At 41.8% G+C, this 25,659-nt stretch overlaps 1 protein-coding gene across 1 annotated transcript in view; it reads right to left on the bottom strand.

Annotated features, from left to right (window-relative positions):
- The window catches only part of ASB4 (ankyrin repeat and SOCS box containing 4), an 86,743-nt gene that overhangs the window by 13,230 nt on the left and 47,854 nt on the right, over nt 1–25,659 (bottom strand). The window contains exon 3 of the mRNA XM_055420459.2: nt 15,088–15,578. Within this exon, the coding sequence (XP_055276434.1) occupies nt 15,088–15,578 (491 nt within the window). The remainder of the gene's footprint in view (nt 1–15,087; nt 15,579–25,659) is intronic.

Genomic DNA, 25,659 nt, shown 5'->3' with positions numbered 1-25,659 from the left:
AACACATTGAACACAAAGGAGGTGTGGCTAAAAGTTAATTCTCCTCTTGTAACACATTCTTTATTTCTCACCTGGGGTTTCCTGATTTAACAAATAATAATAATAATGTCAGGTGTTTTTAGGATAAATATGGCCTCAGTAATGCATGGGACATATTCATACTAAAAGTCACTTTTTACTGATGAATTTCAAATTTAATTGAGCACCCTATATTTTGTCCGGCAACCCTATTCCCAGCCTCTATTCAGAAACAGTTCAAACTAAGCTATGTATGCTGTGCTAAGTCACTTCAGTCATGTCCGACTCTTCGTGATCCTGCCAGGCTCCTCAGTCCATCGGACTCTCCAGGCAAGAGTACTGGAGTGGGTTGCTACGCCCCCCTCCAGGGGATCTTCCCAACCCAGGGATTCTAGGCCTTTTCTGTCTCCTGCACTGGAGGGTGGGTTCTTTACCACTAGCGCCACTTGTATACAGGAATACAACTCATTCATAGTTCAGGAGCCTAACTTTATACATTTGGTGCTTCAGTTTTCACCTGGCATACTCCCATATATCACACGGAGATAACTTACCTATCATTAGGATAAAACATTTCAGTTCAGTTCAGTCGCTCAGTCGTGTCCAACTCTTTGTGACCCCATGAATCACAGCACGCCAGGCCTCCCTGTCCATCACCAACTCCCAGAGTTCACAAAACCTCATGTCCATCGAGTTGGTGATGCCATCCAGCCATCTCATTCCCTGTCGTCCCCGTCTCCTCCCACCCCCAATCCCTCCCAGCATCAGAGTCTTTTCCAGTGAGTCAACTCGTCGCATGAGGTGGCCAAAGTATTGGAGTTTCAGCTTTAGCATCAGTCCTTCCAATGAACACCCAGGATTGATCTCCTTTAGAATGGACTGGTTGGATCTCCTTGCAGTCCAAGGGACTCTCAAGAGTCTTCTCCAGCACCACAGTTCAAAAGCATCAATTCTTCGGCGATCAGCTTTCTTCACAGTCCAACTCTCACATCCATACATGACCACGGGAAAAACCATAGCCTTGACTAGACGGACATTGGTTGGCAAAGTAATGTCTCTGCTTTTTAATATGCTATCTAGGTTGGTCATAACTTTCCTTCCAAGGATTGAGCATCTTTTAATTATCTGGCTGCAATCAGCATCTGCAGTGATTTTGGAGCCCCCAAAAATGAAGTCTGACACTGTTTCCACTGTTTCCCCATCTATTTCCCATGAAGTGATGGGACCAGATGCCATGATCTTCGTTTTCTGAATGTTGAGCTTCAAGCCAACCTTTTCACTCTCTTCTTTCACTTTCATCAAAAGGCTTTTTAGTTCCTCTTCACTTTCTGCCATAAGGGTGGTGTCATCTGCATATCTGAGGTTATTGAGATTTCTCCTGACAATCTTGATTCCAGCTTGTGCTTCTTCCAGCCCAGCGTTCCTCATGATGTACTCTGCATAGAAGTTAAATAAGCAGGGTGACAATATACAACCTTGACGTACTCCTTTTCCTATTTGGAACCAGTCTGTTGTTCCATGTCCAGTTCTAACTGTTGCTTCCTGACCTGCATACAGGTTTCTCAAGAGGCAGGTCAAGTGGTCTGGGATTCCTATCTCTTTCAGAATGTTCCACAGTTTATTGTGATCCACACAGTCAAAGGCTTTGGCATAGTCAACGAAGCAGAAATAGACGTTTTTCTGGAACTCTCTTGCTTTCTCCATGATCCAGTGGATGTTGGCAATTTGATCTCTGGTGCCTCTGCCTTTTCTAAACCTGCTTGAACATCTGGAAGTTCACGGTTCACATATTGCTGAAGCCTGGCTTGGAGAATTTTGAGCACAAGGTCAGGAGGGGCGGCCTTGAGGAGATACCCCTCGTCCAAGGTAAGGTACAGCGGCTGCACTTTGCTGGAGCAGCTGTGAAGAGATTTTCCATGACCAAGGTAAGAGAAACCCAAATAAGACGGTAGGTATTGCGAGGCAGCATCAGAGGGCAGACACATTGAAATCATAATCACAGAAAACTAGTTGATCTGATCATATGGACCACAGCCCTGTCTAACTCAATGAAACTAAGCCATGCCGTGTGGGGCCACCCAAGACGGACGGGTCATGGTGAAGAGGTCTGACAGAATGTGGTCCACTGAAGAAGGGAATGGCAAACCACTTCAGTATACTTGCCTTGAGAACCCCATGAACAGTATCAAAAGGCAAAATGATAGGATACTGAAGGAGGAATTCCCCAGGTCGGTAGGTGCCCAGTATGCTACTGGAGATCAGTGGAGAAATAACTCCAGAAAGAATGAAGGGATGGAGCCAAAGCAAAACCAATACCCAGTAGTGGATGTGACTGGTGATAGAAACAAGGTCCCATGCTGTAAAGAGCAATTTGCATAGGAACCTGGAATGTTAGGTCCATGAATCAAGGCAAATTGGAAGTGGTCAAACAGGAGATGACAAGAGTGAACATAGACATTCTAGGAATCAGTGAACTAAAATGGACTGGAATGGGTGAATTTAACTCAGATGACCATTATATCTACTACTGTGGGCAGGAATCCCTTAGAAGAAATGGGGTAGCCATCATGGTCAACAAAAGAGTCCGAAATGCAGTACTTGGATGCAATCTCAAAAACGACAGAATGATTTCTGTTTGTTTCCAAGGCAAACCATTCAATATTACAGTAATCCAAGTCTATGCCTCAACCAGTAATGCTGAAGAAGCCGAAGTTGAACGGTTCTATGAAGACCTACAAGACCTTTTAGAACTAACACCCAAAAAAAGATGTCCTTTTCATTAAAGGGGACTGGAATGCAAAAGTAGGAAGTCAAGAAACACCTGGAGTAACAGGCAAATTTGGCCTTGGAGCACGGAATGAAGCAGGGCAAGGGCTAATAGAGTTTTGCCAAGAGAATGCACTGGTCATAGCATACACCCTCCTTCAACAACACAAGAGAAGACTCTACACATGGACATCACCAGCTGGTCAACACCGAAATCAGATTGATTATATTCTTTGTAGCCAAAGATGGAGAAGCTGTATACAGTTAGAAAAAACAAGACCAGGAGCTGACTGTGGCTCAGATCATGAACTCCTTATTGCCAAATTCAGACTTAAATTGAAGAAAGTAGGGAAAACCACTAGACCATTCAGATATGACCTAAATCAAATCCCTTATGATTATACAGTGGAAGTAAGAAATAGATTTAAAGGACTAGATCTGATCGATAGAGTGCCTGATGAACTCTGGACGGAGGTTCGTGACATTGTACAGGAGACAGGGACCAAGACCATCCCCATGGAAAAGAAATGCAAAACCCAAAATGGCTGTCTGAGGAGCCCTTACAAATAGCTGTGAAAAGAAGAGAAGTGAGGAGAAAAGGAAAGATATAAGCATCTGAATGCAGAGTTCCAAAGAATAGCAAGGAGAGATAAGAAAGCCTTCCTCAGTGATCAATGCAAAGAAATAGAGGAAAACAACAGAACAGGAAAAACAAGAGATCTTTTCAAGAAAATTAAAGACATCAAGGGAACATTTCATGCAAAGATGGGCTCGATAAAGGAGAGAAATGGTATGGACCTAACAGAAGCAGAAGATATTAAGAAGAGGTGGCAAGAATACAGGAAGAACTGTACAAAAAAGATCTTCACGATGAAGATAATCACGATGGCGTGATCACTCAACTGGAGCCAGAAATCTTGGAATGTGAAGTCAAATGGGCCTTAGAGAGCATCACTACGAACAAAGCTGGTGGAGGTGATAGAATTCCAGTTGAGCTATTTCAAATCCTGAAAGATGATGCTGTGAAAGTGCTGCACTCAATATGCCAGCAAATTTGGAAAACTCAGCAGTGGCCACAGGACTGGAAGAGGTCAGTCTTCATTCCAATCCCAAAGAAAGGCAATGCCAAAGAATGCTCAAACTACTGCACAATTGCACTCAACTCACACGCTAGTAAAGTCATGCTCAAAACATTTCAAGTAGTCCTTAAACATCAGTCTTGAGACAAAGTCTAAAGCTCCCACTGCCTGCCACATTGGGTTTTGCTTACACTGACCAGTAAGTTTTCTGCTGACAGAAGATGGTTCTCACAGCAGGAAAGGCTCGTAGCCTGACAGCCTCCCAACTCTGTGAGCTGACACATCCAGCTTCTTTCAGAACCAAGACAGCTGGACACGCCTTCTTTAAGCCTCAGTAATCATTTCACAGGCAGCAACAAAAAAGAGATGCTTGAAAAACCAAACTCTAAATCATCACTCTACGGTGACTCCCAGGAGCCTTGGTCACCAAATGGGGAGGGACAGCTGTGGACCCAGAAGGCAGAAGCTTCCGCTTTCTCTTTGCAAACCTGGGGGACTTCACCTTTTGCATATCTCCGGGGTCTCTAGTCTCCCTTCTTAGAAGAAGAGTTGGACAAAAGGTGGAAACTGGAGAGACCTTAAGACCCTTCCCCTCATCATCTGACCCCTAAAAGCATAAATCAGAAAATAGATTCAAGATATAAATCTCCCTGCCACCCTTCCAATAAAAGTGCCACCTGTAAGCCACTTCAGCAGAGAAATTCTAAAGCTATGTCTACCCTTTTATATTAATATCTTTGTGTGCAGAAAGGTACTTGATGATCGAAGAGACTGCTTATATCCTGGGCTTCATATGCAGAACAGTTCATTGGCAGAAATCTTCTTTACCTCCCCCAAACTTTTTCATACTTTTTCCTTCCCCAGAAAATGTCTTTCTTGCCCTACAAAAAAACCCAGTCTTGGCTCCCTGGGGTATCACTTCCTTCTGAATTATGCTGAAGGAAAAAAAAAAAAAATCAAATGTCCTTTTGTACCCTGGAAAGCAATTGCAGATTCTATAATTCTTTTTTTTCCCCTTATGTAATTTATACATAAATTACATAAGGGTGGCTTTCAGTGAAATACACCCTCTACAAATTTGTTTTGTATTTGGAAGACAGCATCTTCAGCTCTGACCTTGTTCCTTGTAAGTAAGGAAACCGAATTCCCCATCCACAAGAGAACAAATCACTTTATCTTCTGGATAAATGAGTCAGTCATACTTGTCGTAAAGATGACTTTCTCTTTGGAAACTTGGGCTGTGGAGTAGTTGTTCTAAATCACTTTGAAGCAGCTGCATAGTAAATTGAATAGTTTTTCTTTAGTTTTCCTTTGGAAAGGGGCCAGTTCTCTTATTTGGTCTATTGGGTAGCAACAAAAATGTTTAAAATACCAACCATCTACCAGTAGCCAACTGAATCCTTAAATCTCTTTAGCATATGGCCAAACTAGAGGAACTCAGAGGAGCAAAGCAGAACTGAATAGGGTGGCAATCACAGAGTGTGTTCCCTGGAACATGTAAAGGTATATCATTCTACAGGCGAGTGAAGCTGCTAAAGTAAGGGTGGTGGGAAAGACTCCTGCAATGGACCAAGAGTACATTTGGGAGGAAAAGGAAATTGAGTACCTACTAGCCTCAGTGATTTACATACCTGACTCACTGTTCAGACATTCCTGGAAAGCTGATATTTTTAATCTTTGTTTTCTCTTGGATCTGAATGATTTAGAGACTTCAAAATCACACGGCCAAATGAGAACTTATACCCACAGTTACTAAGCCCCTCTTCCTACTTCCCTAGGTGTTATCTCTCAGAAAACTGCCTTTGCGAACAGGACTTAAGATCTTCTTCACATTTGGAACATTTCTTATAGGAGAACAGAAACTCCATTTAAAGACCTGTCCCCTCTAGTCTGGCACTTTTTTAAAAAGCATTAACTTCAGTTTCAATACAGTTTGTCATCTTAATTGTCCTACCAGCCTCAAGAAGTTACATGTCAAGGTGAGGGATGTTCTACTATCCAGAGCCATAGGCAGATCCGGATAACTACCAATCCTTTCTGCACCACAACCCGAGGGGGGAATTCCAGAGGGCAACATCTCAATTTCAGGGCCTTTAGTATAGTCACATTTCCTTCCTCCACGGGTAACATTCTGATAGGATTTCCTTCTAAAATTGAAATGCTTGTGATCTCCAATCCCAGAAGGAAGTACTTTCATTCTCTTACACCAGAGGTCTAGCCAAGAAAGTTTGGCAGTAACTGAAAGAAATCTTTAGGAATCAGGCAGAATGCCTTTTTTTTTTTTTGAAGCAGCAATTGTTTGAGGTTGGAAATTTTAAAGACCTTTCCTCATTGGTGAAGACCACTTTGACTCCCTGGTGGCTCAGAGGGTAAATAAAGCATCTGCTTGCATTGCGGGAGACCTGGGTTTGATCCCTGGGTTGGGAAGATCCCCTGGAGAAGGAAATGGCAACCCACTCCAGTACTCTTGCCTGGAAAATCCCATGGACGGAGAAGCCTGGTAGGCTACAGTCCATGGGGTCGCAAAGAGTCAGACACGACTGAGCGACTTAACTCACTCACTTCACTCACTTTGACTCTAAAATTGAAGAGAAAAACACGATGACCCCTTGGGTACATCTTTGGAAGGGGAGGAGGGTGTGTTTTTAGCTTGACCACTGCTGCTTTCCAGACCAGCAGCCCCACAGGAAACCTTTCAGAAGCCACTGCCCTCCATCTGTGAGCCAAGAGGAAGCAATCCTATGGGACCAGATTCTCCCTCCACCATCTGGAGTCACCTGTGGCTCTGCCCCACCAGCACCACACTGCTGGGGGGATGGGAAGCAGTAATTCAACCCCTAATGTGATTCCTACCAGGAAATGAGACAAGGATCTTTTACTTACTTTTGATGCTTCCGAACTTTGGTGCTTGAGAGTCTCTTAGACAGTTAGGAGATCAAACCCGTTAGTCCTAAAGGAAATCAAACTTGAATATTCATTGGAAGGACTGATGTTAAAGCTGAACCTTCAATACTTTGGCCACCTGACATGAAGAGCTGACTCATTGGAAAAGACTCTGATGCTGGGCAAGATCGAAGGCCAGAAGAGAAGGGGGAGGCAGAGGATGAGATGGTTGGATGGCATCATCGGACTCAGTGGACACAAGTCTTAGCAAACTCGGGGAGATGGTGAAGGTCAGGGAAGCTGGGTGTGCTGCAGTTCATGGGGTCACAGCGAGTTGGACATGACTTAGCAACTGAACAACTTACTTTTGCAGAGACCTGTTTTATCCACAGTCAACCAGCAGGGGTTTCAGAATAAAACTCAAGTCTCTAGGCATTCTCATACATTATCTCTCCTGGGAAACCCCTGTGGGTAAACCCGGCAAGGGGAAACTGATTCTACTGCTCAACAGATAAGTAATGGTAACAGCAGTTACAGTTACTATTTATTTAATGGTTGCCTGGCAACCCACTCCAGTATTCTTAGAATCCTATGGACAGAGGAGCCTGATGGGCTACAGTCCATGGGGTTGCAAGAGCTGGACATGACTGAAGCAACTTAGCACACACACATGACGAGAAATGATAAACACTTTTTAAATATTACCATGTTTCATTCTTAAAACAACCTTAGGAGAAGGATATAATTATTCATGGATAAAGTGGCAAGGTATGTCTCTCTGGCACCTCCATGCCCTCAGTCTCTCTCCATCCTCTTCTCTGGAAGAAAGGTGGCCTTAGAGCATAAATGTACACAAAAATACGCTTTATGAAATGAGTCATATTAGAAAGAGACTGATTTTTTTTTTTTTTTTGTCTTCTAGAAGTCCTACTTCGGAGAAGGCAATGGCAAGCCACTCCAGTACTATTGCCTAGAAAATCCCATGGATGGAGGAGCCTGGTGGGCTGCAGTCCGTGGGGTCGCTAAGGGTCGGACACGACTGAGCGACTTCACTTTCACTTTTCACTTTCCACTTTCACACATTGGAGAAGGAAATGGCAACCCACTCCAGTGTTCTTGCCTGGAGAATCCCAGGGACGGGGGAGCCTGGTGGGCTTCCGTCTATGGGGTCACACAGAGTCGGACACGACTGAAGTGACTTAGCAGCAGTAGCAGTAGCAGCAGAAGTCCCACTATGTAGAGTGAGATGTGGGTGGAGATTGAAAAAATGGAGGTAGTCTAAGGGAAAGATAATTATAGATGCCGGATGAAGGTTGGCGTGAGGAATTGGGGGAGGGACCTTGCAAGAACTGAAATTGACTCCAGAAAAATATACAAATATGTTTGGCACCATCTTCTGGGTTCTGAGCATATTTGTGATGTACTACATTGGAAGGACTGATGCTGAAGCTGAAACTCCAATACTTTGGCCACCTTATGCGATGAGTTGACTCACTGGAAAAAACTCTGATGCTGGGAGGGATTGGGGTGGGAGGACACGGGGACGACAGAGAATGAGATGGCTGGATGGCATCACTGACTCAATGGACATGAGTTTGAGTGAACTCCGGGAGTTGGTGGTGGAGAGGGAGGCCTGGTGTGCTGTGATTCAAGGGGTCGCAAACAGTAAGACAAGACTGAGCAACTAAACTGAACTGATGAGTCATGCTCAAAATTCTCCAAGCCAGGCTTCAGCAGTATGTGAACTGTGAACTTCCAGATGTTCAAGCAGGTTTTAGAAAAGGCAGAGGCACCAGAGATCAAATTGCCAACATCCGCTGGATCATGGAGAAAGCAAGAGAGTTCCAGAAAAACATCTATTTCTGCTTCATTGACTATGCCAAAGCCTTTGACTGTGTGGATCACAATAAACTGTGGAAAATTCTGAAAGACATGGGAATCCCAGACCACCTGACCTGCCTCTTGAGAAACCTGTATGCAGGTCAGGAAGCAACAGTTAGAACTGGACATGGAACAACAGACTGGTTCCAAAGTGGCAAAGGAGTACGTCAAGGTTGTATATTGTCACCCTGCTTATTTAACTTCTATGCAGAGTACATCATGAGGAACGCTGGGCTGGAAGAAGCACAAGCTGGAATCAAGATTGCTGGGAGAAATATCAATAACCTCAGATATGCAGATGACACCACCCTTATGGCAGAAAGTGAAGAGGAACTAAAAAGCCTCTTGATTAAAGTGAAAGAGGAGAGTGAAAAGTCTGGCTTGAAGCTCAACATTCAGAAAACGAAGATCATGGCATCTGGTCCCATCACTTCACGGGAAATAGATGGGGAAACAGTGGAAACAGTGTCAGACTTTATTTTTGGGGGCTCCAAAATCACTGCAGATGCTGATTGCAGCCAGGAAATGGAAGGAAAGTTATGACCAACCTGGATGGCATATTGAAAAGCAGAGACATTACTTTGCCAACCAAGGTCCGTCTAGTCAAGGCTATGGTTTTTCCTGTGGTCATGTATGGATGTGAGAGTTGGACTGTGAAGAAAGCTGATCGCCGAAGAATTGATGCTTTTGAACTGTGGTGCTGGAGAAGACTCTTGAGAGTCCCTTGGACTGCAAGGAGATCCAAAGTCCATTCTAAAGGAGATCAATCCTGGGTGTTCATTGGAAGGACTGATGCTAAAGCTGAAACTGCAATACTTTGGCCACCTCATGCGAAGAGTTGACTCACTGGAAAAGAGTCTGATGCTGGGAGGGATTAGGGGTGGGAGGAGACGGGGACGACAAAGAATGAGATGGCTGGATGGCCTCACCAACTCGATGGACATGAGTTTGAGTGAACTCTGGGAGTTGGTGATGGACAGGGAGGCCTGGCGCAAAGAATCGGACACAACTGAGCGACTGAAATGAACTGAACTGAACTGCTGAGTAAGGTTCATTACTTTCTAGTGAAGGAATCAGTCTGCCTATTATTGCCAAGGCATAAAGCATATCCATTTCACAGAGGGGGAAATTGAGGCTCAAGAAGTAAGATATTCATTCAAAATCACACTCTTAGGTGAGTGGCAGTCACAAAATCATCTGACGCCCCTCCCCCCAAATCCTATGCTGCTTTATTCCTGATATGCATAGCATGGCAAAGTCTAGAATGAATTTCACTAGCTATGAGTGACAAAGCAGAGGTAAAAATTTTAAATAGGAACCCTTTCATATGTGGAGAAGGCAATGGGAACCCACTCCAGTACTCTTGCCTGGAAAAACCCATGGATGGAGGAGTCTGGTGGGCTGCAGTCCATGGGGTCACTAGGAGTTGGACGCAACTGAGCGACTTCACTTTCACTTTTCACTTTCATGCTTTAGAGAAGGAAATGGCAACCCACTCCAGTATTCTTGCCTGGAGAATCCCAGGGACGGGGGAGCCTGGTGGGCTGCCGTCTATGGGGTCACACAGAGTCGGACACAACTGAAGTGATGCAGCAGCAGCAGCAGCACAGCAACTTTGAAATGTAGTTTAAAATGCTGAGTAGGGTTAGATTGTTAATACCTACTGTTTTAGCCAGATCTAGATACCAGTGTGTATGATCCAGATAATGGGTACAAACTAAGAAGTAGATATTCATAGCTAAAAATTATGGATCTCTGTATTTTAAATAAAAGTTGTTTATTTTATATTGTACTATATTTTATTTACAGTGTTGTGTTTGTTTTAGGTGTATAGTAAAGTGATACAGTCATATATATATATATATATATATATATATATATATGACTTAACAAAAGCAGTTCCCATCTTTTGATGGGGTGCTCATGGTTTATAACATAAATGGCATTACTTTGAGAGAGGGATAACTTAGGTATGGCACTGGGTTTTTTTTCTTTTTGCAGCCTGAGGCAGTTGTAAAATAACTTAATGTAGCTTTTTACAACTGTATATTCTATAGTATTTTTTCATTTGGTGAAATTTTAACTGTTAATGTTTTTGGCATTGTGCTTTGTAACATTTATTAAATAAAAATTTAAAAAATTAAATAAATAAAATAAAAGTTGTTCAATTTATCATAGAATACTTTATTTCTAAGATGCTTGCATCAAAACTTATCATAAAAAAAGTGTTTTTTCATTCCAAAGCCCATTGGTCAATGAGGAAATTGCAAGGAGGGTGAGAATTAACAACTGAGGCCAACCAGGTGCCTTCAACAGTAGATTTTATGAATATTTTTCCAGGCCATTTAGGCAGCAGTCTTTCCTCAAATTTTATAAAGAAAACGTAAGGGTTAAGCATTATTCTAATTTTTTATATTTTCAGACATACCTTGACCAAGATCCAGAAGCAAAAATAAGAAATAGCTAAAAACTTGGGAGAAATACAAACTTTGACCTGGGAAAAGGGAAGCCTTAGGTACAAACTGTTCAGTCGCTAAGTCGTGTCTGACTCTTTGCAACCCCAGAGACACCAAGCACACCAGGCTTCCCTGTCCTTCACTATCTCTCAGAGTGTGCCCAAGTTCATGTCCACTGAGTCGGTGATGCCATCCAACCATCTCATCCTCTGCCGTCCCCTTCTCCTCCTGCCATCAGTCTTCCCCAGCATCAGGCACTTTTCCAATGAGTCAGCTCTCACATCAGGTGGCCAAAGGATTGGAGCTTCAGCTTTAGGATCAGCCCTTCCAGTGAATATTCAGGGTTGATTTCGCAAAGATGTAACAATTTACTAGGATACATATGAGTTATTCCAGGTCAGGAATAAGTAGAGGATTAGTTCAGATGATTTACCAAAAAAAAAAAAAAATGGAAGGGATGCTGGAGTAGGGGCAGGGGTCCAAAAATCCATGAGATACCCAAGGGAGGGAATGCTGTAGAATCTGCCTTCATGGAGATTTGCAAACACAATAAGAGCACTAGTTCTCCCTAAGGTCTTGAGAATTAAATATAATGACCTCTTTAGGTCTCTTCTTGTGTTGTGATCCTTCAGGTTTAACTACACTTCCTGGGTAATATCAGAAAACACAGTGGAAACTGCTAAATCTAAGGGCTTAGGCTCAGGAGTCAGACAGACCTCATTCTGAATCAAACACAAGACTGTTAACCTTTAACAGGCTTGAGCCAGCCAGCAACCCTATTATATTTCCCAAGTCCCTTTGCTCCCCATGATAATCAGCTCACACCATCACCTCTGCCTTAAGCCTTCAAACCTCGTCTCCATCCACTTCTCATTCTTCATTGAGAAAACAGAAGCAGTTTTAATAGAACTTGTACAAACTCTTATTAACATATCTACCGACATCCCCACATCTGGGTACACAGGCCCTGCTTTCCCTTCTACTATGATGGATGAACTGTCTGCGCTAAGAACACCACCTCCATTTGGGCCCTAGACCCCATCTTCCGTCTCCAAATCAAGATGATGCTCAAGTAACTGCCTGCAAGAAGTTTTTCTCCCTTTCCTAGAACACTCCCATCAGTCAACAAACATATCAGCCATCATTCCCTTCCAGCTGCACGTCCATTTTAAGAAAATGCCTCCAGTTCTTCACTTGTTTCACTTCCATTTATCCCTTTTTCCTTTGAATCCACTTTGATTAACCTTTTCTCACCAATGTCCCACCAAAATAACTCTTGTGGAGGTCCCCAGTAAAACTAGACTAGTTGTCTAGTCCAGTGGCAACTTCTTAGCCCTCATCTTATTTGAAATGCCACCTATATTCAACCAGTACGTGCATGCTAAGTTCCTTCAGTTACGTCCAACTCTTTATGACCCCATGGACTGCAGCCGGCCAGGCTCCTCTGTCCACTGGTTTCTTCAGGCAAGAATACTGGAGTGGGTTCCCACACCTTCTTCCAGGGGATCTTCCTGACCCAGCGATAGAGCCGAGGTCTCTGATGTCTCACGCATTGGCAGGTGGGTTCTTTACCACTAGCACCACCTGGGAAGCCCATCAGCACAGCCTACAAGGCCATATAAATGGTCTGCAAACCACCCTCTCATATGCCTCTCCGACTTCTTCTCCTTTCTCACCCAACTTCAGGCACTCTGGCTTCCTCAAACATGCTTAGTCCTCTCCTACCTCAGAATCTTTGCACCTTTTTTATGCCTAGAATGCTCCCCTCCCACCCCTGCCCACCCCCAGGGATTCACATGACTTGCTTCTTCACATTCTCATTTTCTCTAATCAGCCTTTGTAAAAAAGCACGAACGTAACCCGAAGAAGCCCCGCAGTCTCTTATTTTATTGACCTTACTTTACTTCTCTGCATAGCACCTAACATATCAGAGTGTATTTATTTCATTTGTTGTTCTGTTTTCTTCCTACTTCCCACTAGACAGTAACTCCCATGAAGGCCCTTGTTTGATTCATGGCTCTGTCTCCATCTCCTAGAACAGTTCCTGGCACATAACAGGTACTCAGTGAATTCTGTTAAATAAATGAATGTATCTGATTCACTCTGCTATACAGCAGAAACTAACACATTATAAACCAACTATTCTCCAATAAAAAATAATTTTTAAAAGAAAATACACAGTTCAGTAAAAAAATTAATGAGCTTGACCACTTACTCTGTGTGAGTTTAGAAAAGTATCTGAATTCCATCACCTTTTAAATAAGGATAATATCAATGCCTACCTCAGAGGTTATTTTAAAAATAAAATTAAATAATCTGTATAAAGCCTATCTAGAACTCAACAAACAATATTATTGTAACTATTTATTATCGTATTTCTAACCAACATAATCTTTTGGAAAGTGAAAGTCAAAGTTGCTCAGTCGTGTTCAACTCTTTGCGACCCCATGGACTGTACAGTCCATGGAATTCTCCAGGCCAGAATACTGGAATGGGTAGACTTTCCCTTCCCCAGAGGATCTTCCCAACCCAGGGATAGAACCCAGGTCTCCCGCATTGCAGGCAGATTGCTTTACCAGCTGAGCCACAACCTCTTGGAATTCTCTATAAAAGTTTGATAAAGTTCCAGGACATTATGAGAATTGCATACAATTTTAAAGAAAAAAAAGTCCTCCATTGAAACACCAACAACCAAAAGAAAATTCCTTACTGAGATCTCAGGAATCATCAAACTCATCACATCTACGCTGGGATGTTCTGTGGGTTGTCTATATGGAATATGCTGAGTGCACCTCCCCTAAATTCTTTGGTGGAACTTTTCTTCCAACTAACCTTCACACTGAAGGACTTCAGACATTTTACCGAGGTAGGAGGTAGAAGCTGGCTGTGAATTTAGTAAAACTTCTGTCAGCTAGCTTTCTGTGACCCTGCATTCGTGAGCACATGAAACTCCTCTGCTGCCTGTTAATTCTTTTAGATGAGTGAGATCCTAGGTACGTTATCATTCGATTTATTTTAGGTGAAAGGCATTTTGGTTTCCAAATCAATTACCATCATCAACTTAATGCTAAACTCTCTCCCATGCGCTATAGAACCCTTCATTCCTCTACTTTGTCATTTACCATGGAATATTAAAGTTACCTCTTTATGTGTTGTCTCTCCAGCTAGATCCTAAGCTAAGTGAGAGTAGTGACCGTGTATTAGTCTTGCCAATATTGTTAATATTTGGTCCCTGATAGCCCATTAGAGATTATCAACAAATACTATTTAAAATAAAGGTTGTATAGTATATTATAAAATTAAACACTAGCATCAGGTGAACTAAGGTTGAATACCTACAGCGCCACTGTGCGAGATCAGACAAATTGCTTAACTGCTCTGTGCCCGAGGTTCCTCCTTTATTGAATAGGTATAATAATATAATCTACCTTATCAGATTATTATAGAATTAAATGAATTAAATTAAGAAATGTAAGATGATTTATAAGTGTGCTTAATAAATATAATTTATCTATAATAAATATTAACTATTAGTTCTTAATGAATGTTAGTTTTTATTAAACTAGAAAACTGAGCCGCCCTTTCATGTATTCAAACCAATTCCAAAACAGGCTCCACCATCTAGAGAGCAGACATTCTGCTGAAGAGACCGTGTGCACGGGTGACGCCATTCACCGCTTCTGCAGATTTAGAGAAGTCCGCAGTTCTCTCCCATTCAGTCCCCCAGGAAGCCACTACCAGTTCACTGGTGTTCACACAAGCCATGGAGAATTACCTGTTATTCTTGCTCTCTTTCTCTGCTCTCAGCCCAGATTTCAAACAAACGTGGACTAGGCTGAGATAGCTAGGGGTATACACACAAATGGAAGGTCAGAGTGAAGGTCAGAGGCATTTAGCCAGGCCTCCAACAGGCTTGAGTGACCTGGAGATTTCAGACTGAGCCACCCTCTGAGTCCCCATTACCCTGCTGCCCATCCGCCCAGTTCTCTACGTGGCAGCCTCACCTTATGGAACTGTGGAGGGTATATTCGAGCAGCCCCATGGTTCAGCAGCAGCTGGTAGCAGATCTCAGGCTGGGCGGCGGGTCGCACGGAGGTGACCTTCAGCACGTACTGGATGGCAGCGCAGCCATTGATGTCCATGAGATTGGCTTCCGCGCCAGCTTCCAGCATCATGTGCATGAGCACGTGGTCGCAGTTCCAGGCTGCCTTGTGCAGCGGAGATTTAAAGTCGTCATCCCGGGCGTTGACCTCTGCCTTGTAGTCCAGCAGCATACGGCAGATGAGGTGGTGATCCCGGCTGTACTCCTGCTCTTTGAAGCGGAGGGCCCAGTAGGTTGCAATGGCCAGAGGGGTCTCCATGTGGGCATTCACACTGTCCACGATGGCCCCGTGCTCCACGTAGAAGGCCACCAGCTCGGGGAGGCCAAAGTGGGCAGCCGTGTGCAAGGGCGTCTCCTCATCCTGATTGTTGGTCTTCATGTTCACGTTCGCCCCTAGAAAGGGAGGTTGAAGCAGACAATTATTTAAACATATTTTACCATTAAACAGGCCTTTTTGCGCTGCTTCCGACTACCCATTTTTCTCAGTTCCATTTCTGGACCCCATGGGAGCCACTGCTTTGAAACGACAGTGCCACCTTCTGGGCAAGCAGTGAATATACGGGGTGATGGAGAGTGGGCCTAACAAGGAAGCACTGGGGCTGGGCGCCGCAGCATTGTTAGTTGAGTTCTAGTTCCTGCTCCTAGGTGGATTGGGAAACACAAAGTGATTCTGATAACCAAATAGCTTTTATCAATAAAATAGCAAGTATTAAAAAAAAAATAAAGGTTATATCACAGTCTTTGAGGCTTATATGTTATATGTGTGGCTTTAAAAGACATCAATTTCTTGATGAGATTTCTTAAATATCATGTCATTTTTTTTTTCTTCCCAAGCAGCCAAACCTAAAAACTTGGTACAAGGGAACTTTAGTGGTATAGAAATTCAGTCTTCTGACTGAACACAAGCAATATCAAGCCACTGAATTCTATGAGGCTCCTTTGGAACACAACTGGAGCAAAAATAAATACTCTGACTGGACTAAAGGTCACATTTTGAAAGGAAAATAACAGAAGCTGGGAAAATAAAACACTCATGAAAAAAAAAAACAAAGATTGTATGTAATATGTGCAATTTATCATCTACAATGGCTATTTAGAAATGCAAATTATGAGTGCTTGGAAATCTCCTTTGAAATTACTTAATCCAACCACTTATTTAACAGACCAAGAAAATGAGTAAATTTTATTTTTTCTGATAGGAAAGTTGAGTACTGGAGTGATCAATCTGAGAAACTGAAATTTTCCTTCTCATCCTAGTTTAATTGGGGTAAGCTAAATGACCCCAGTGGAGAAGGAAATTGTAACCCACTCCAGTATTCTTGCCTGGAGAATCCCATGGATGGAGAAGCCTGGTAGGCTACAGTCCACGGGGTCACAAAGAGTCGGACACGACTGAGCTACTGAACAGAACAGAAATGACCCCAGACGGTATACTCTATAATCAATTTTACTGGAAATGTTTATAGTTACTTCAAGGATAAATCTGGGAAGACTTTTATCATTATTATTGTTAAGGTAGCCACTAATATTTATTAAGCACTTGCCATGTACAGCATTCTAAGCTAAATGCTTTTCATATTCCTTATGGAATCTTCTTAGCAACTCTTTACAAGAGGTGCATTTTTATCCCAATTTTACAGATGAAGAAATTTGTACTTAGTCTAATAACTATACCAGGCTAAGAAACGATAGAACAGAAGTTTGAAAGCGGACAGCCTGCTTCATAATCTCTCACCACTGTGTCATTCTACCTCATCAATTTCTTTAAAATTTTTTGTATGCTTTGCTGTCTTTGGATATTTGAAAACTTGAAAATAACAGAGAAATCATGCTGCATTTTGTTAATTTTAAAAATCTGTTCTCCTTGTGTTGTTCTTTATGCCGTTTTTCATGGCTTCCTCTGATCACATGGAACACATTTAACAAAAGGGATACTCCTACCAGCTTGCTTGCTGTCTAATACAAAATCCACCCCCTAGTGAGGTTTCTGAGAGCACATTGTTCTGTAAACTCTGAGACTGTCTAGGCTCCTAACTTTAGACGCAGAATTATAAGCAAAGATTGTCCCTCATGAAGATCTGCCATCCGTGTTCATCAGGATTCTGCCCTGGAGCAGCTCTGGGTCAGATCTCCCTTCAGGTCAGCCCTTCTGTGCTCTGGAGTGAAATGAAATGAATGTCTTCCCAGAAGCCAGTGCAGGGTCTCTTCAGACACTGGAGAATTTCCAGTAAGAAAGGGAATCAGAGGGTCAGGGTGAAATTTACAGGTCAACTTGGAACAAACCACATCCTTTATTTTTTAATGAATTTGAACATTTACAATGGATCCTTGACCTCTTGCTACAACTAGATATACTGCATGGTTTGTTTTCCTGATTAGGAGAGCCTTATTTTTATATTTGAATTGTGTCTTTGAGTGAACTTTTCCAGGAACTACATATAAAGTAGAATGATTTGACTACTTCTATTTTAAATTTTGTGATTTATTCAAGAAATTAGAGACCATAAACATAAATTCTTGGGAATGTAAAATATATATATACATCTTTAATGTGAAAATGTGTATTGGTTTCCTAGAGCTGCCACATCAAATGCCACAAACTAGGTGGCTACAAACAACAGAAATTTGTTCACGAATCTAGAGATCAGAAGTGAAATTCAAGTGTTGGCAAAGGTGGCTATTTCTGAGACAGTGTAAAGGGGGATGCTGTCCCGTGCCTCCCTCTGAGCTTCTGGTGATGGCTAGCAATCCTTGGTGTGCCTTGGCTCGGGGATGTATCCTCCAGGGGCCGCTGCCATATTCACGTGGTCCTCCCTGTGCCTTCCCAAGGCTGTCTTCTTGCAGAGACACCAGCCGTACTGCAACGAGGGCCCACGCTGCTTCACTCCTCTTAATGAATTACCCCTGCAACAACCCCGTATCCAAACAAGGTTACACACTGCCCTACCAGAGATTAGGACTTCAGCATTTCTTCTTTTTAGGGGGCCAAACAGGGGATACATTCCCACGCATAATATAGAACATGCACTGTGTGTTTGTGTGTACGCTGACTCTTTGTGGCTCGTGGACTGTAGCCCACCAGGCTCCTCTATCCGTGGGACTTTCCGGGCAAGAATACTGGAATGGGTTGCCATGTCCTTCTCCAGGGGATCTTCCTGACCCAGGGATCAAACCCACGCCCTTACGTCTCCAGCATTGGCAGGCAGATTCCTTACCACAGCACCACCTGGGAAGCCCACAACATAACATAATATATAATGTGTATTGTGTCTGTGTGTGTGTTCAGTTGCTCATTCACGTCCGACTCTTCAACCCCATGAACTCTAACCTGCTAGGCTTCTCTGTCCATGGGATTCACCAGGCAAGACTATTAGAGGGGGTTGCCATGCCCTTCTCCGGGGCATCCCCCCGATGTCATTAGATGTTTTTAAATAGTATTGTACCAGTCTTACTCCCATAAGCCATGTGTGAAGGTTCTCACCAACATTTGAGATTTTCAATCTATTTAATTTTAGCCAGTATGGGAGTGCATAGTGATACCTCATTGTGTTCACTGTTATGTTTCCCTAATTAACAATTAGTTTAGATATATTTCAACATATCTAATATATCTAATACAGTCTTTTCATGTAGGGACACAGTCTGTTTCTTGAAGTTTTCTTTATATTTCTGTAAACTATAGCCCCACAAAATTTGTAGCAATTTTCATTTTAGGGAAGAATAGTAAGTTATTTCTGGGGTAAAGTAACTTCTAATAAGAGAAAGACCATCATGAACTTTCTAATTTATGCAAGATAGACTCCAGAGCTAGTCTGAAATGGTAGCAAATGAGACAATTTTTAATTTGCATTGCTTTATAAAGAACCAGGGCTTTTTAGACTTCCTCGGTAGGCAAGAAGAACGATCTGTGTGCGCTGAGAATTGGATGAAGAGGGGACACAGGGTAAGGGTGGCGCAGAGAGAGAGGACACTGGCCACAGGGATGGCACTCTGATGGCCCTGAAGCCAGGAGAACGGGGACACAGTCCCCCAGGAGGAGCACAGTGCCAGTCACAATTAAATGTTTTCTGTTCTCTCCTTTCATGACCCTTCAACAGACAATCAATTACATGATTCCTAGTTATGAGACCTCACATTTCCTTTTCTCCAAGTAAAATTAAACTACATCCAAGTACCCATTTGTTGACTCGGCCGATCACCCGTGATCCATCATCAAGTGGCTCCCTCTGCTGGGCTCTGCTACTTTCTACAGGCCATGAGTTGGCCCTCAGAAGCATGCTTTCCAAAGAACACACCTTCCCCGCCAAGTTGTACCACCTCCGTGGGAGTAGGGGCCGGCCTCCGTTACGGCAGAAACTGTCACTGCTTCATCTTCCCAGACTCAACGAAACCACACCTTTACTCCATCCCTAAGCCAGTGCCTGCCTCCCTCCTTGTCCTGATGGACTTGATTTCTTGCCGAGTTTTTTTTTTTAACACACGTGTGTAAGTGGGGAGATGGAAGTTGAGGCCAGACCAGTGCTTCGCAACCCTCTGAGACGTGTCTTTTCTATTCCACAATGAAATTCATAAATACATCATCCACTTTCATACATAATCTTTTAAAAATAAATCTAGTACCTAGCTAACATGTAAAGGCAAAATAAAAGTAGTTTCTGATAATCATAACTATATAGTTATGATTATTAAAAATAATATAAATTATAATGATATAGTATAAATTTTAATAAGTTATTGACTATCCTAGATGACCTCATGAAATGTTTATTTGTTTGAATCCATGTGTAGACTCCCAGCAACTATATTGTTGAATTGACACAGGGGTTTGTACCGTAACTCAAATATCACCCATGTCATTGCCATAATGAATGGTGTTCCAAATGAGAAAATAAATCTTGGTTTAGTTTTGTCTTGATTTGCTGCATAGCTCTATTCCTGGAAATTTCCATGTTTATTTACAGTTCAAAAGTATTTTGTGTTTATATGTGTAAAATGGAGTTAGGTTAGAAATCTACAGTGTTACTACACCTAAATATCTATTTTTACATCAGTGCTAAATCTAAGTTTTTTAAAAAAAATGAAAGAACTTAAAAATATAGAAAATCTCAGAAACTGTAATAGATACCTATATACCTCTATCCATATTTGACAGATACTAATCTTTGCTATATTTGCTTTGGTTTTCTTTTTTTTAAGAAACAATTTTATAGGAAAAAAAACAAACAACAGCCCTTTTCTCCTTTCTTCCCTCCCTTTCTTTCACTGCAGAAGTAACTACTATTCTAAAGTTGACTTTTGTCATTCCTTTGTAAATTTTTGTTCTTTTATTATTTGTGTGTGTGTGTGTGTACACGCACGCATGTGCTCAGTCATGTCTGACCCTTTGCAACCCCATGGACTGCAGCCCACCAGGCTCCGCTATACATGGGATTTCCCAGGCAAGAATACTGGAGTGGATTGCCATTTCCTTCTCTAGGGAATCTTCCTGGATCAGGGATCGAACCCTTGTCTCCTGTATTGGCAGGTGAATTCTTTCCCACTGAGCCACCTGGAAAGCCTGTTACTCACATACGTATCCATAAACAACATACACACTTTTATTTTGTTTTCCTAAAAACCATATAAGTGGTACTTACTTTTGCAACCTCTTGTCAGCCATGTTATGTTTTTGAGCAGAGAGCTGATTTTTTTTTTTTTTCGTTTCAACTGCTGAACAGATTTATATTGTGTAATTAAACTACAGTTTAGCCATTTCTCTACTAAAGACAGTAGAGTTGTTTTAGCTTTTTATAATAACAAATATCTTTTAAATCATGCAGGAATTTCCTTACAGAGAGACACTGAATTGGTAGTAATAGCATATGAACATTTTCAACCATATTATACTCATCAGTGTCATATCAATTTATATGTCCATCAGTAGGGTTTTAAAGTTCAGCATCATTTCCAACACTTGATACCATCACACTGTTTTATGTTTGCCAATTAGACAGTATGAAATGGTATTTTGATTTAATTTGCATTCCCCTTGTTAGCAGTAGTGTTTTCTCATGTCTACAGGCAAGAAGATTTTCACTTATATGAATTGCCTATTCATAGTCTCTGCCCATTTTTCATTGAGTTGCTTATGTTTTTCTTGTTTATTTTTAAGGATATAAACAAGATCACTGTGGAGAATATGATAAAAACTTTACTGAAGGCAAAGGACTTAAATGTAAAGTACTGCTATGTTCATTAATAGATTCAATAATGTAAAAGATGGCAATTCTCTCTGAATTAACCTATAAATTCAATGTAATTCAAACATTTTGTAAAAAATTTTTCAAAAACTAATGAACAAATCAATTTCATAAACAAAAAAAGAAGAAGAAGGAAAGAAGAGATGATGAAAGGAGTGTACTTATCTTACCAGGTATTCAAGCAAACTGTAATTAACACCACTTCAGTTCAGTTCAGTCGTTCAGTCGTGTCTGACTCTTTGCAACCCCATGAACTGCAGCACACCAGGCCTCCCTGTCCATTACCAACTCCTGGAGCCTGCCCAAACCCATGTCCATCGAGTCAGTGATGCCATCCAACCATCTCATCCTCTGTCGTCCCCTTCTCCTCCTGCCCTCAATCTTTCCCAGCATAAGGGTCTTTTCAAATGAGTCAGCTCTTCACATCAGGTGGCTAAAGTATCGGAGTTTCAGCTTCAACATGAGTCCTTCCAATGAACACCCAGGACTGATCTCCTTTAAGATGGACTGGTTGGATCTCCTTGCAGTCCAAGGGACTCTAAAGAGTATTCTCCAATACCATAGTTCAAAAGCATCAGTTCTTCAGTGCTCAGCTTTCTTTATAGTCCAACTCTCACATCCATACATGACCACCAGAAAAACCATAGCCTTGACTAGATGGACCTTTGTTGGCAAAGTAATGTCTCTGCTTTTTAATATACTGTCTAGGTTGGTCATAACTTTCCTTCCAAGGAGTAAGCATCTTTTAATTTTATGGCTGTAATAATCATCTTCAGTGATTTTGGAGCCCAGAAAAATAGTCAGCCACTGTTTCCACTGTTTCCCCATCTATTTCCCATGAAGTGATGGGACTGGATGCCATGATCTCAGTTTTCTGAATGTTGAGCTTCAAGCCAACCTTTTCACTCTCCTCTTTCATTTCATCAAGTGGCTCTTTAGTTCTTCTTCACTTCCTGCCATAAGGGTGGTGTCATCTGCATATCTGAGGTTATTGATATTTCTTTCAGCAATCTTGATTCCAGCTTGTGCTTCCTCCAGCCCAGCGTTTCTCATGATGTACTCTGCATACAAGTTAAATAAGCAAGGTGACAATATACAGCCTTGATGTACTCCTTTTCCTATTTGGAACCAGTCTGTTGTTCCATGTCCAGTTCTAACTGTTGCTTCTTGACCTGCATACAGGTTTCTCAAGAGGCAGGTCAGGTGGTCTGGTATTCCCATCTCTTTCAGAATTTTCCACAGTTTGTTGTGATCCACACAGTCAAAGGCTTTGGCATAGTCAATGAAGCATAAATAGATGTTTTTCTGGAACTCTCTTGCTTTTTCCATGATCCAGCGGATGTTGGCAATTTGCTCTCTGTTTCCTCTGCCTTTTCTAAAAGCAGCTTGAACATCTAGAATTTCACGGTTCACATATTGCTGAAGCCTGGATTAGAGAATTTTAAGCATCACTTTACTAGCGTGTGAGATGAATGCAATTGTGCAGTAGTTTGAGCATTCTTTGGCATTGCCTTTCTTGGGATTGGAATGAAAACTGACCTTTTCCAGTCCTGTGGCCACTGATGAGTTGTCCAGATTTGCTGGCATATTGAGTGCAGCATTTTTACAGCATCATCTTTCAGGATTTGAAATAGCTCAACTGGAATTCCATCACCTCCACTAGCTTTGTTCTTAGAGATGCTTCCTGAGGCCCACTTGACCTCATATTCCAGGATGTCTGGCTCTAGGTGAGTGATCACACCATTGTGATTATCTGGGTTGTGAAGATCTTTTTTGTACAGTTCTTCTGTGTATTCTTGCCAGCTCTTCTTAATATCTTCTGCTTCTGTTAGGTCCCTACCATTTATGGGAATGTAAATTGGTACAGACACTATAGAAAACAGTATGGAGTTTCCTCAAAAAAGCAAAAATAAAACTACCATATGATCCAGTAATCCCACCCCTGAGTATATATCCAAAGAAAATGAAAACACTAATTTGAAAAGATACGTGCATTCCAATGTTCATAGCAGCACTGTTTACAATAGCCAATTTATGGAAGCAACCTAAGTGTCCAACAACGAAAGAAAGGAAAAAGGACATGGGGTGACTGTGCGTGTGTGTGTATATTTATATGTTATCACTTATGTGTGGGATCTAATGAACAAATCAACAAATAAAATAAAACAGAAACAGATTCATGGATACAGAGAACAAACTAGTGGTGACCAGTGGGAAGAGAGAAGCGGGTAGAGGCAAGGGAGCAGAGGGTAGGAAATCAAGAGGCACAAACTATGCTGTGATGTATAAAATGAGTAAGCTACAAAGATATGCTGTACAGCACAGGGATTATGGACAATATTTTTAACAGCTATAGAGTGCAACCTTTAAAAATTGTGAATCTCTATGCTGTACACCTGAAATGTACACAATATTGAAAATCAACTAAACTTCAATTTTTAAAATAGAGTATGAGAAAGAACGTACAGCCTAGAAACAAACCTACTTATAGAAAGCATCTGGAATGACAGATGGGGCAGTGCAGTCAGGAGAGAAATAATGGAATATCTAATAAACGTATTGGGACCAAAGACTAACAATGCTGTGGAAGCACAAATTAGATCTTGTGTCTGTGTGTGTGTATGTTTGTGTATGTACGTTTTAAATTTCAGGTAAATAAAACTCAAGCAAATAGCTGAATAGTAAACTTATAAAACAAGAGCGCAGGAGTTGGTATTGGAGGGGAATGGACAGTCATCCACTTTCAGTCATTGTATGTACATTGTCTCTACTCTCTTAGCTTATTAACTCTCGATGGAGACAGTTTTATTCAAGTCTTCTATTAGATGCAAACCTCTTATTACAGTTAAAACAATAGGGTTCAGTCTTGAATCTTACTCTTCTCTGACTTTCCCTCCACCAGTTTATCTTGTTTTCTTCCTAGAAACCCGAATTTGTACAGTGTTGACCGTCTGCACTTTGTTCAGACCTTCAGCCGGCTGCAAGAGGTAGAGACAAGGTGAACACTGCTAGTTCTATGTTTCGTTTCTGCTCTCTGTGCGTAACTTCCTTAAGCACCCCACATTGGAGAGCCAACCACCCTCTGTCAAGGGAACACTCTCGAATTCTGAATTATCCCTCGACTTAGGGCTGCACCTTATTATTTGATAAAATACTGTGGCGTAAATGTCACTGGGAAGGGGTTTGTCTCATTTCTACATTTAACTTTTCTCTTTTCCTTATCTTCAGTCCAGCCTCTTTCATTTTCCTTTAGGTCAGCAAGAGCAAAACCGAGAAATCCTACCATGCTTTCAGAATTCTCTGGGGTTCCGACTTCCCCTTCAGCTACTACACCTTTGGTCCCAACAGTGAACACTGCGTCCATATTCTTTGAGATGCTTTCTTTGCTAACAAGGATCAAGTGTTCATCTCAAGATTCATCCATTCATTCACGCAGCCTGTTCTGTGTCAGGAACAGAGACAGGCTAGCATGAGAAAGGATCAAGACCCCTGCTATCAGGTAACTTCCATACTAGTTGAGAGAAAAAAGAGCACAGGAGTAAGTAAATGACAAGACAATTTCAGACAGTGACAAACAGGTTGTAACGATACAGGTCACATGTAACGTAACTACGAGGACTGGCTTCCTTTCTTCTTTCCTGCATTTTTTTATTGGCTTACAATATTATTTAGTTTCTGGTGCGCTGCACAGTGACTCAATGGTTGCATGGATTACACCCCATACAGAGTCACTATAAAACGTTGACTATACTCCGTGCACTATACATTGCGTCTCTGTGACATTTATTTTGTAGCTGCTGGTTTGTATGACCGCCTCTAAATCCCCTTCACACACTCTGCCCCTTCCCCTCTCCTCTCCCTCTTTAACCGCTAGCTTGCTCTCTGTATCTGAGTCTCTTTCTCCTTTGTTATATCTGTTGTTTAGATTCCACGTGTAAGTGAAAAGTACGGTATTTGTCTTTTCTGTCTGACTTATTTCACTAAGCCTCTCTCTCATACACACACATACACACACACCACGACACTAATCTGCCATAAAAAAGAATGAAATTTCCATTTGTGACAACATGGAGGGTATTATGCTCAATGAAACAAACAGTTTACTTTTTATTTATTCCCTGTGTACTTGTACAATTTTCATTGTTGATGTCTTATTAAAGATATATCTAGGCACAGGTTTTAATTTTCATTTATTTTTACTAGGAACCAAATTTACTTATTTCATCTTCACATAA

This window comes from Moschus berezovskii, chromosome 3 (assembly GCF_049115385.1).
Source record: "Moschus berezovskii isolate FMDL1 chromosome 3, NW_MosBer_1.0, whole genome shotgun sequence".
Lineage (NCBI taxonomy): Eukaryota > Metazoa > Chordata > Mammalia > Artiodactyla > Moschidae > Moschus > Moschus berezovskii.
The sequence above is the reverse complement of the archived record's forward strand: the minus strand, read 5'-3'. Positions and strand labels throughout refer to the sequence as shown.